We start from the raw sequence: 12,721 nt of genomic DNA, 5'->3' as shown, positions 1-12,721 counted from the left end.
AAAAGCTTTTCTTTTTTTTTTTTTTAGACAGAGCCTCAAGCTGTCCCCCTGGGCAGAGTGCCGTGGCATTACAGCTCACAGCAACCTCCAGCTCCTGGGCTCAAGCGAGTCTCCTGCCTCCGCCTCCCAAGTAGCTGGGACTACAGGCGCCCGCCACAACGCCCGGCTATTTTTTGGTTGCAGCCGTCATTGTTGTTTGGCGGGTCCGGGCTGGGGATTCGAACCTGCCACCTTAGGTGTACGTGGCTGGTGCCTTAGCCGGTTGAGCTATAGGCGCCGAGCCGATAAAAGCTTTTCTTGTCGGGGGAGGGATGTGGGGCCTTGCACTGTTGCCCAGGCTGGAGTACAGTAGCATGATCTAAGCTCACAGCAACTTGGGCACTCCTGGGCTCAAATGATCCTCCTGCCTTCGCATCCCAAATACCTCGGACTACAGGTATGTACCACCATGCCTGGCTAATTTTTTAAATTTTTAGTAAAGATGAAGTCCCACTCTTGCTCAGGCTCATCTTGAACTCCTGACCTCAAGTGATTCTCCTGCCCTGGCCTCCCAGAGTGCTAGGATTACAGGTGTGAGCCACTGTGCTCAGCTAGATCTACTTATTCTTTTTAATGGCTGCATGGATTTTCATAGTTCAGATATATCATCATTTATTTCACTAGTGCTATGATTTGAATGTATGTGTCCCTCCAAGATGTGTATGTTGTATGCCAGGCCTGGTGGCTCAGGCCTATAATCCTAGCACTCTGGGAGGCTGATCTCTTGAGCTCAGGAATTCAAGACAAGCCTGAGTAAGAGTAAGACCCCATATCTACTCAAAAATAGAAAAGTTAGCCAGGCATTGTGGTCCTGTAGTCCCAGCTACTCAGGAGGCTGAGGCAGGAGGAGGATCACTTGACCCCAGAAGTATGAGGTTGCTATGAGCTAGGCAGACACTATAGCATTGTGCCCTGGGCAGCAGAGTGAGACTCTGTCTCAAACAAAACAAAAAATTCATATGTTGAAACTTAATCATTAATGTGATGATATTACAAAGTGGGTCCTTGAGGAGGTGATTAAGTCATGAGAGAGAAGCCTTCAGAAATAGGATTAATGACCTTACAGAAAAAGTACAAGGGAGCTATATGGCCCCTTTTGCTCTCTGCCTTATGCCAAGTAATAAGGTGACGATCCATGTGTCACCATCTTGGAAGCAGAGAGCAGCCCTCATCAGGCACTGAATTTTCTAGCACCTTGATCTCAGTAGATAAATATCTATTTACCTATTACAGTAGAACCTCCATAGCTGACCACCTCCCTGCATTGACCACCTCCTTAAGTTGACCTCATTTTCATAGACCAGACGTGCACCGCATGTATGTACGCATGCTATAGGCCTAGATCCTTATGTTGACCACCTCTGTATGTTGACTAGTTTGTTACAGTCCCTTGGGTGGTCAACTTATAGAGGTTCCGCTGTATTTATAAATTGCCTAGTCCGTGCTATTTTTGTACAGCAGCATGAACAGACTGAGACAGCCAGTCTTCTGTCAATATACACACAGGTTTTCTTGTTTTATTTTTGGGCTATTTAAAATCATATCATCCGTAAAAATCTTTCTGTAAATATCTCTGCTTATTTGTATTCACATCTTTGCAGGATTTTCTCCTAAAATAGTTAGACTTCCACTTAAAAAGATCAAAGGACATACACGTTTAACATGTTGCTAGCTCTTGCCAAAACATCTTCTATGAAGGCTGTTTTGCTGCTCACTCCTCCTGACTGTGTGGGCACCCCCTTCTCCACATCCTCACTCACCGTAGATGTCTTTTCCTGCCTCTCGAGCTAAAGGACAGAGCTGCAGCTCTATCTGTAGAAACTAGTAAGTGGAAGTTCCCCCTTTGGTTTTCATTGCACAAAACCAAATATGACCCAACCTATGTAGTGTCTTGCGAGAAAGCTTCCTTGACAGAGGAGTATTGAGCAAAGACCTTTGGCTTCCTGCCTTATCAGGGGTCCTGGAGAACATGCTTTGTTGGTTCACTCTTGAAATCAATGATCATCCTTCGGATATGTAGTGAGATAATATTTTGGAATGAAATTGGGTGTTTTTTCCTATTCCTTTTGCTTCTACTCTTTGCCCCACTGCTGTAGCCCAGGTAGAGCATCTTCAATGTGCAGTGCTCAGGTGTGCCTGCTATTGAGGTCATCACTTGAAATTTTAGCCTTTGAACTCTTGTGTAGACCTCTAAAATTCTATAGTAGAGACAAAATTCCTATAAGCCGTGGCTGTCAATGCAAGAGTGTTAGAATGCTATCTTATTGTAGTTTGGTTTCTTTTATTTTCCTTTTTTCTTTCTTTTTTTCTTTTTTTTTGAGACAGAGTCCCACTATGTTGCCCTCAGTAGAGTGCTGTGGCATCACAGCTCACAGCAACCTCAAACTCTTGGGCTTAAGTGAGTCTCTTGCCTCAGCTTCTCAAGTAGCTGGGACTGCACCTGCCACAATGCCCGGCTATTTTTTGTTGCAGTTGTCATTGTTGTTTAGCTGGCAAGGGCCAGGTTCGAACGCGCCACCCTTTGTATATGTGGCTGGTGCCATAACCTCTGTGCTAAAGGCACCGAGCCAATGTAGTTTGATTTCTTGTTCCAAAAGTGTACCTTTAAATTTTAAGTACTAAGATCCTGGAGGACTTTGCATGTACTCCACGCCATTATCATAAGGCCAGGGCATCTTAACATAAACAATTTTTCCATTCAAAAAAAAAATTAGTGGATTTTGACCAGGAGGTGCGAAAAGAGAAAACAGAGCTGCTATGACTTGGTTAAAGTCTGGTATGTCCTTGAGAGGAAACCCAGAGCCCAGCACTCTGGGCTGAGCCCCAGTAGGAAAGAAACTCCCTGATCTGGAAGCCCTGGTTTCCAACAATCAACGTGGGAGACTGCAGTCCGCATGGAGAAGTCCTGTGTTCAACAAGGCAGCAGAAGGAAGAGAGTGAGGGTCTGAAGGAGTTGTCCATCCAGGTAGCACTACAGAGTTCCTGACACCCTCATGGGCAGGTGATGACTGCTAAGAGTTCCCAGGCTCCTGGATGAGCTCCCAGAAGTAGTGAAAGGACCAGCACATTGGAAGAGACCTTGGGTTGGGACAACTAGGATGCAAAATAGGTGGCATGCGGATATCAAAAGCAGAGGATGGCATTCAGTGGCCAAGCAAACCAAGTTAGACCTCAGTGGAAGCCAGAGAGGTAGCAAAGTGACCAGGGACAAGGTGGTCATGACCAACCTTGCTGCCATAACGTTACATAAGCCTTTCCAGATGTCACCCAGGCAGAAGGGAAGGACAAGAGCAATAATTACCCAGAACTCAACTGAGTCATCACCCAATAGACAAGAAACTACTCTGAGTAAGCAAGACAGTTTTCCCATCTTGAGAGAAATGGGGTGGGTCTACAAGCTAAAGTGAGTTCACCTTAAAAAACTAGAAGACAATAAACAAGAAAAAAAAGAAAAAAAGAAAAAATTAAAAGACTATTAGGCTGGGTGTGGTGGCTCATGCCTATAATCCTACCACCCTGGAAGGCTAAGGCGGGAGGATGCCTTGAGCCCAAGAGTTTGAGCCCAGCCTGAGCAAGAGTGAGACTCTGTCACTACTAAAAGTAGAAAAACTAGCTGGGCATTGTGGTGGGTGCCTGTAGTCCCAGCTACTCAGGAGGCTGAGGCAAGAGAATTTTTTTTTTCAGACAGAGTCTCACTATGTCACTCTCATTAGAGTGCTGTGGTATCACAGCTCACAGAAACCTCAAACTCTTGAGCTAACATGATTCTCTTGCCTCAGCCTCCCAAGTAGCTGGGACTATAGGCGTCCGCCACAATGCCTCCCTATTTTTCACCTGTAGTTGTCATTGTTGTTTGGCAGGCCCAGGCTGGGTTTGAACCTGCCAGATCTGGTCTATGTGGCTGGCGCCCTAGCCACTGAGCTATAGGCGCTAAGCCTAGGGGGATCTCTTTAGCTCAAAAGTTTGAGGTTGCTGTGAACTATGACACCAGGGCACTCTACCCAGGGTGAGACTCTGTCTCAAAAATAAGTAAATAAAAAGACCATTAAAAGGCTCAGCATCTGGCTCAGTGCCCATACATATGCACTGAGGCTGGTGGGTTTGAACCCAGCCTGGGCCTGCTAAACAACAATGACAACTGCAACAAAAAGTAGTCAGGCATTGTGGCGGGTGCCTGTAGTCCCAGCTACTTTGGAGGCTGAGGCAAGAGAATCAACTAAGCCCAAGAGTTTGAGGTTGCCATGAGCTGTGATGCTACGGCACTCTACCAAGGGCAACATAATGAGACTGTCTCAAAAAAAAAAAAAAAAGACTAGGGTGGCACCTGTGGCTCAAAGGAGTAGGGCGCCAGCCCCATATGCCAGAGGTGGCGGGTTCAAACCCAGCCCCGGCCAAAACCTGAAAAGAAAAAAAGACCATTAAACATTTTTATGCCTGAATATGTAATCACAAAACAATACCCATCACAGGTGCCAAAGGAGATCTGACAGTTCATCACTGTGCACTCAGTGTGGCATTTCTGGCCAGGAGCACAATGGCCCTGGGCCAGCCCCCCCCCCCACTCCTCCTTCCCCTTGGTCACTGGTGCAGTGCCTTTACAGGGTGCCCATCCAGCAGCAGAGCTCACTGGTTCCAGAAGGGACTGCACCTGAGACCCTGGCCGAGTCTGCTATGCTTTCCACCCAAGGAAGCTGAGCTGGAGGAGAAAGATGACCACCAGAGCTTTCGCATGAGGTTTCTTTTAAGATCTGGTCCTTGTGCTCCCAAGGAAACATGATGGGACTCCAGCATGCCTCTCATCCCCATAGCTATGCAGTCCAAAGCATTCTTATGTGCAACCACCAAAGAGCGCCCCAGGTTGCCCATGAAGCAGGCGGCATTTGGTATGGAGGATGCCCATGGTCTACTCCTCGATGCTGAGCAGAGGGGCCAACAGATCTCCCCACCCTTGCTGTACTGCTTCCTCTGCCTGGGCCCAGCTCCTGCTCCCTCGCTTGCCTGCCGGTCTCAGGTATGCTGCTTCCAGAGCAGCCCAGCCTTCACTGCCTCCTGGAATCTCCCTCAAGTCTCACTTCTCCAGGCTGGGCAGAGCCCTCTCTGTGCTTCCACACTCTGCCTGGCACCCCCAGGCACTTGACTCTGTAGGCTGAATGAATGAACCTCATGCAAAAGCAGACATGAACACAAAGACTAACCCAAAGCAGATTTTGGGAAGAACTATCCACCTTGGGAGCAGAGGTGCTTTGAGTCCTGCTTGAGCAGGGCCAGGATATGTGTTGATAGACCATATTTCAGTGAGGAACCCAGAGCTGAGATTCCTTTAATGGGAGGCCCAGCCAGGCTTGAGTTAGATGGCTCCCTTTACACAAGTGCAGGACACAGACCGGCATTGTGTCCTGGATGTCCCTCTACTCATCTTCCTGTTTACAAGGCCTGTCTTGGTTTGGAAGATGATGATGTCTGATAGTCTAGAAACTCCTGCTTCCACCATAACCTGCTAACAGCAAAAAGGCCCTTTCTCATGCTCTGCCTGGCAGATCTGGCCCCAGAAGTCCACCAGATATACAGCCTCGATACTCAGGAAATTAGCTGACACCCAGGATGTGACACAGTCTGCCTTTAGTCTTTGAAAAGCAAAGTGCCGAGTGTCTGGTGGAACAGAGGTACAAGCTAGAATAGAAGTTGGGTACCCCATCACCCCCAGGTTCAGGCAGCCTCTGCATGCAGGACCCAGGAGCTGCTTCAAGAAATATTAATAGAAGGGGCCAGAGGATATACCTGGCTCAGGAGAGTGGGAGAGGGATTTGGAATTCAAAGTGTTTTGTTTTGTTTTGTTTTTGAGACAAAGTCTCACCTATCGCCCTGGGTAGAGTGCCATGGCCTCTAATAGAGATAGGATTTAATTCTTACTCAGGCTGGTTTTGAACTCCAGAGTTCAGGCAATCTCCCTGCCTCAATCTCCCAGAGTGCTAAGATTATAGGAGTGAACCATAGCACCCGGTCCAAATGGGTATTTTTTTAAATTGTTATCTGTCTCCTGGTCTAGCCCAATAGGGCTTAAGTGTGAATCCTAGAGCAGGAAGCAGGCAAAAAGGAAGCCACCCTGCTTCAGGACCACCCTGCCCCAGTAACCAGAAGAGGCAAGAAGCACTCTGCTGCAGAGCACCCCCGGCCCAGCACCCACGCTGCAAAGCCCTCTGCCACCAACAGCACTGGCAGCAGTGCCCAGAACGTAGGGCAGTGCTGTAACCGGCCCTGTGAACGACTTTCAATGAGCCCCTACATGGTTTTTTTTTTTTATTCTGAATATAGATAACTTTTTATTTTTATCATTTTTTATATTTATTTATTTTTTAGAGACAGAGTCTCACCTTATCGCCCTCAGTAGAGTGCCGTAGCATGACAGCTCACAGCAACCTCCAACTCCCTGGCTTAGGTCATCCTCTTGCCTCAGTCTCCTGAGTAGCTGGGACTACAGGTGCCCACCACAACACCTGGCTGTTTTTTTGTTTTGCAGTTTGCCCAGGGCCAGGTTCGAACCCGCCTCTACCTACTGAGTAGGCACTCTACCTACTGAGCCACAGGCACTGCCCCTTATTATTTTTTAAATTTTTATTAAATCATAACTGTATACATCATGTGTGATGATTTGATACACAATGTGGAATGCTTAAATCTAACTAATTAACATAACCATCACCTCACTTCCCTACATGTTTTTTTTAATAATCCCTCTCTTAACTATTTGACTTTTTGAGTTGTTTTCCAGAAATGATAGATTTTCTGCAAAAGAGCTGTGATTTTGAAGGCCGCTAGGCAGACTTCCTGATGGCAAGATTCACCACCCCCCAAAACCTGCCCGCAAAGCCCATATCCCCTTGTTATTTATACCACAACCCACCCCAAGGCACACGGCCCTTCCTTTAAAAGCCCATGATCACTGTCAGTTGGCAAGACAGGGAGGTGGATTTGAGGCAGTATCTCTGTTCTCCTGACTAGACATTTTTGTCAAATCCAAAAATTCCTTTCTGGTCAGGCATGGTGGCTCACGCCTGTAATCCTACCACTCTGGGAGGCCAAGGCGGGTGGATTGCCCTGAGCTTAGAGGTTCGAGACCAGCCTGAGCCAGACTAAGACCCTCGTCTCTACAAAAAAAAAAAGCCAGGTGTTGTGGCAGGTGCCTGTAGTCCCAGCTTCTTGGGAGGCTAAGGTAAGAGAATTGCTTAAGTCCAAGAGTTGGAGGTTGCTGTGAGCTATGATGCTACAGGACTCTATTGAGGGCCACAAAGTGAGACTCTGTCTCAATAAAATAAATAAATAAAAGAATAAAAAAGAAAATTTAAAGAAATTCCTCTCTTCTTTGGCAATCCTCCTTATCCCAATAATTGGATCTCTATGCAACAAGCAACTGAACCGAGACTGAAACTCCCTTGCACATTCAACAACACTGCCTGGCAAGGGATGGAGGGATGTCACCCCCAGTGGCACTGCTGCAGCCTCTTCTGAGTGGCTGATAGAGCTGATAGTGGTCTCAGCGAGGGCCTTAGTCCACCAATCAGAGGTCTGTGTTAGGGCAGTGTCACACAGTTTAACAAACAGAGGCCAGGACAGTGAGGGCTGGAAAAAGAAAATTAATAGTAGGCATCCCATTTGTATGACCAGATTTATACATGAGGATACGAGAGATGATGGACACCTTGAGGGATTTCCAGAAATACTTGTCAGTGATTGGGGGTCCTACAAAAGAATAGGCCAAGAGGCAGTCAAGTTCCAGTGGACCCCCCTGACCGATCTGGCTGGGGAGAAGATGAGACACTCGGAGTTTGTCCTTGGTTCCTCTCCTCTCATCCCAAGTTCTTCCCCATCCCCGGCTAATTTTCAGTAAAGTACAAAAATGAAAAACATTTCTCCAAAGGCATATAAATGTCTTCAGCAAGAATCAGGCGTTTCCAGAAGTACATAACTGCAAATCATAGCCACCTCCAGCCTCTGTGTATTCTGCTTTGAATTGGGGTAGGAGGAATGTGCTAAGGGCCCACGGCTCCCAGGAAGGACACAGGGGACCAACAGTCATTGTGTGGAGCAAACTGGCTGCTTCAAGGGCTCCCACTCTCCGTCCCTTCTGAGGCAGCCCCTGCAGACTGGTTTCAAAGGTGGTCCCAAAACACTATGGAGACCCTTGAGACAGCCATTTGGAGTGTGGCCACACAGACCGGCCATTTGTTCCCCGGGGACAATGACAGCACACCCTTCGAGCATGCCTTTCCACCAAGGAGCCAAGGGTCTTAACTGCAATTGCTCAACCAAAGGCTATTTTTCTGGCCTGCAAGTCCTTGTCCAGTGTGAATATGCAGAATGGAGCCAGGAGTACAAGTGCATTGATACAGTTCCAAGGAGGCCATGTGCCTCAGCTCTTTGCAAAATTTCATCTGGGTTTTATTTTGCAGAGGCCAAGGAAGGCCCTTTTCTGTGTAACTAGGGAGTACTTGGGAGAATCAGCTCTGAGCTTACAATTAGGAAGTGTCAAAAGAAGCCATATTTGTCTGGCATCATGGGGGTCACCACACCGGGGACCCTGGCCTGACTTCACACCAGCTGCACTTGGCATCTAGGTTAGTGTTGCCAGTGGGGCTTGGCCAGACTCCGTGTCTCCAACCAAACGGGTGGTCTCCCAATGGAGAGGTCAAAAGAGGAACAAGCCTGTTCCCTCAGGCCTGTGTCAGTCTCAGAGCAAGAACTTTGGTATCCCCTTGGCTCTATCTGGTCAGGCCACCTTTGTGAGTCTCAGAGATTAAGGGTTATTAATCTACCCCAGCAACACCTGTGTATAGACTCACATGGGTTGGGTTGTGTCAGAGTAGGTCTTCTTTTTTCTTCCTTTGAGGTAGGATCTCACTCTGTCACCTAGGGTGCAATGTAGTGACATTATCATAGCTCACTGCAACCTTCAACTCCTGGCCTCAAGTGATCCCTCTGCCTCAGCCTCCAATGTACCTAGGACTACAGGTGTGCACCACCATGTCTGGCTAATTTTTCTTTTTTTCTTTCTTTCTTTTTTTTTTTTTTTTTGTAGAGACAGGGTCTTACTCTTGCTCAGGCTTGTCTCAAACTCCTGACCTCAAGCGATCTTCTCTCCTCAACCTCCCAGAGTGCTAGGATTACAGATGTGAACCACTGTGCCTGGCCAGGCTATGTCTTTTTAATGTAGTTCCCTTCTTTGTTGAATATGGCAGGTCCCTTTAAATGTTCTTTGAGGCCCAGCACAGTGGCTCACCCCTGTAATCCTAGCACTCTGGGAGGCCAAGGTGGGTGAGTTGCCTGAGTTCAGGAGTTTGGGAGAAGCCTCAGCAAGGGTGAGACCGTGTCTCTACAAATTTAGGCGGGTGTTGTGGTGGGCGCCTATAGTCCCAGCTACTTGGGAGGCTGAGGCAAGAGAATGGCTTGAGCCTAGGAGTTTTAAGTTGCTGTGAGCTATGATGCCATAGCACTGTACCCACAGGGACAAAGTAAGACTTTGTCTCAAAAAAAAAAAGGTTCTTTGAAAACTGTAATATTAATTTTAAAGCATTTAAGGAACAAAATAAAGTACTATGTTTTTAAAAGCATTTTGGTTGACATGAGTGCATACAAAGGATAAAGAGACCCTGATTCTACAGTAAGGCAAACCCACAACATCCTATGCCACAGACAACATGGCGGGGGGGAGCTGGGGACTGTGAGGTGCTGTGGGCACAAGCCAGCATGCTGGGGTCGGGACTGTTTTTCATCTACTGTCTGGCGGGGTTTACTGAAGACAAGCTGTTCCAAAACAATAAGTGGCAGCAGTGTGGGGGTCCTGTCCTGGTCTTTTGTGACTTAACTCCCAATAGGGCATCAGCTTAATTTAGTGCAGAAAAAAACAAAAATGCAGGATTGGCATTCATTGTTAGGTGGCTTTTGTTCCTCAGACCCTGCTGGGAGAGGCCTTGGGCCAGAAGCCAAGTCCCATGAGGACATCCAGTCAGGGCCATGGTGGCCCACTCTGAAAGGACAGCTTTGAGAAGAGGCCAGTCTTTCTGCAGCCTCCCTTGTCTCCCTGGGACCTGCTTATTCTGTGTAACTCACCCCTGATTTCTAGGTACACCCCCAGCTGCCCCTCAAAAGAAGGCCTGTCTTCAAAGCCAGGCCAGGAGAGGCAAGGTAGAATGGGTTATTTTCCCAAGCTTTGATTAGACTTTTTAAAGCAACGTCCCTTTGAAAAATACCAGAATAAGGCTAAGGGCAGTGGCTCATACTTGTAATTCTAGCATTCTGGGAGGCCAAGGTGGGTGAATTGCTTGAGCTCAGAAGCTCGAGATCAACCTGAGCAAGAACGAGACTCCCAACTCAAAAAGAAAGAAAGAAAGAAAAAGAAAAAGAAAAAATTCCAGAATAAGATGTAGAAGTCTCAGATGTAATTATAAAGGACATCCCCTTCTCTCCCACCCAGGAGAACTCCTGGGCAGGCTGGGGTTGAATGGTTCCCATTGTATGAACCTCTGCTTACCCCCACCAAGAATGCCACGGGTTTGAGGAGATGCCGGAGCAGGTAGATGCCTCGGCCAGGCCAAAGTTGCTCTCTAGGTTCTCCCAGGTATCTCTGTGACTTTCTGTCTGCTTGGGTTTATCTTTGAGCTCTTTGAAGACAGTCTGAACAAGAGTGGAAAAACTGGGGTTGCCTTTTGATCGGCTCAACAGAATTCTGGGAACCATGGGGAGGGTCACTCTTTAGTGCAGCTTATTGGTTGGGGGAGCATCTGAATGGTTTGGGGAAATCTGTAGGGGACACCTTTGTTTCTCCCCCAGTGTCAGTATCGGGGCTGGATTCCTCTTCAAGCCCCTTTGATCTCTTACAGGTGTCAGTGCTGATAATACATGTAATGAAGGAGGCCATGGTGAGGAATAACTCTTGGATCAGGAGCTCCTTGGCAATTATCCCGAGGCCTCAGAAAACCCTGTCCGATTCTATTTATTGCCAAGGTACCCCTCTGGACTTGGGGAAAGGTTGCTTTTAGGGATCCGACAGAACTCTCATAGGGTGAAAGTTGCCATGTGAATGCTTCCTAGGTCCAGTTTGATGGCCAGTACTTGGTCCAGCAGCCCTGTGAAATCCTGGGCCAGTTGCTTGATGACCCCAGTGCCTCAGAGGTGTCTCCTTGATCTGCCTGGACCACTCCTAAACACTCCCCTTGCTCCTGTTGGCAGTTTTGATGTCTCCACAGGTAGTCTGTTGGAAGGTGACCATCTAAGCCCTTCAGAACTGCCCTCAGGTGGTGGCAGTGACCAGCGAGCTCCCCCTAGGCTCCAGGTTTTAGCAGGTCTGGATGGAGCTACCTCCCTAGAGCACCACAATCCACTCTCGGAAGGAGAATGATTGTGCTGGCCTAGTCTCGTCCTACATTTCTTCCAGGCTGATGAACTTGAAGGCCATCACCTCTAGGAGCAATTGTCATCCTCCTGGACACTTCTCCAAATCTGACTTGGTTTAGGGAAGAGCTCTCAGCCTCTACGTGGGAGTGCTAAGTGGGCAAATTCCCTCCAGGGAGCCAAGTTGTCCCACTGCAGAAAGAGCACCTTTCCATAACCCCAGCAAGTACTCAGATTCTTCCTCCAATGCCTGCAGCTGGGATGTGCAGATATTGGGGTCACAGAAGTAGGGAGGTATAGCAGTGGCACTGTGGATTTTGTAATCCATTCCCACAGTCCCTGAATGAATGACTTCCCAGTGCACAGGCATGTACCACGTTATATCTCTGTGGAGGGATTGATCCTGGCTTCCTGTTCACAGTAAGCCATCTTGTACCAGTTGTGTGACTTAGGGCAAGTCAGTCAAATCCCTCTCTGTTTCCTTCCCTGAAAGTGATGGATAAGTGAGGTAGGCAGAGTGAACTTTGCCAGCAGGGCTCTAAGGTCTACCTGCTCTAAATTTCTGAATTTAACAGGTCTGCCCCAAGCAAGATAAGTATCCTTTGCCTTTGCAGGGATGTGGACCTGGCTGCCACTGTGGAACCTGTACAAAGCCCACCTCTCCTCTAGCCAGGGAAGTGTCCTAACTTAGGGTGGGACTCCTCTTCAGAGTTGGCACTCGCCCTGTAGGTGGGCTAGCCTCCCACTCCAGGCCCTTGGCCGAATACCCCTCAGAACCTCCACAGCAAGGCAGCTGGTGGGTGTTTGGGACTTCTTACACTTGTTGATGACCACAGAGCTCTGTGAGAAAAAGTACTGGATTTAGGGAGAGCCCAGCCCTACAGCCACAGCTACTGATGAGTTCCCACTCAAGACCGAGCTTCTCTGTCAAACCAAAGGGGAGGGAGGAGTCCCTAGTCTGTTTTCAGAAGGGAACTCCTGAGGGGGTGCAAAGCTAAAAGCCCCTGCCAATGTAAAACTGCAGTCCTCAGCAGCGGGCCCCCGGCCCCCCAAGGCAGCCCTGGACGACCGGCTGAGCTTGTCCGCCTGGTTGCGGGTGGGAGTCTGCACGCACTACAGGATTCCCATGCCTGGTGTGGCCGCGGCCTGTCCAGCTGAGCACCGAGACCAGCGTGCTCAGTGCCTCCAGGAGCCCCCTGAGAGGAGGGAAGTAGGCCTCCTTTCCTCGGGGCAGACGTGAGAGCCAGAGCCCGCCCTGCCGAGCCAACAGGCGGCTGCTGCCATACGAAGCACATTA

At 48.5% G+C, this 12,721-nt stretch overlaps 1 protein-coding gene across 1 annotated transcript in view; it reads left to right on the top strand.

Annotated features, from left to right (window-relative positions):
- The first annotated feature begins 4,903 nt into the window (after positions 1-4,903).
- Positions 4,904-12,721, top strand: part of RFLNB (refilin B) — a 14,549-nt gene continuing 6,731 nt past the window's right edge. Inside the window, exon 1 of the mRNA XM_012810915.1 lies at positions 4,904-5,050. Within this exon, the coding sequence (XP_012666369.1) occupies positions 4,904-5,050 (147 nt within the window). The remainder of the gene's footprint in view (positions 5,051-12,721) is intronic.

The sequence above is a fragment of the Otolemur garnettii genome, unplaced genomic scaffold, assembly GCF_000181295.1.
Source record: "Otolemur garnettii isolate 467f Iridium unplaced genomic scaffold, OtoGar3 scaffold00145, whole genome shotgun sequence".
Lineage (NCBI taxonomy): Eukaryota > Metazoa > Chordata > Mammalia > Primates > Galagidae > Otolemur > Otolemur garnettii.
This window is presented reverse-complemented; position numbering and strand designations above follow the sequence as displayed.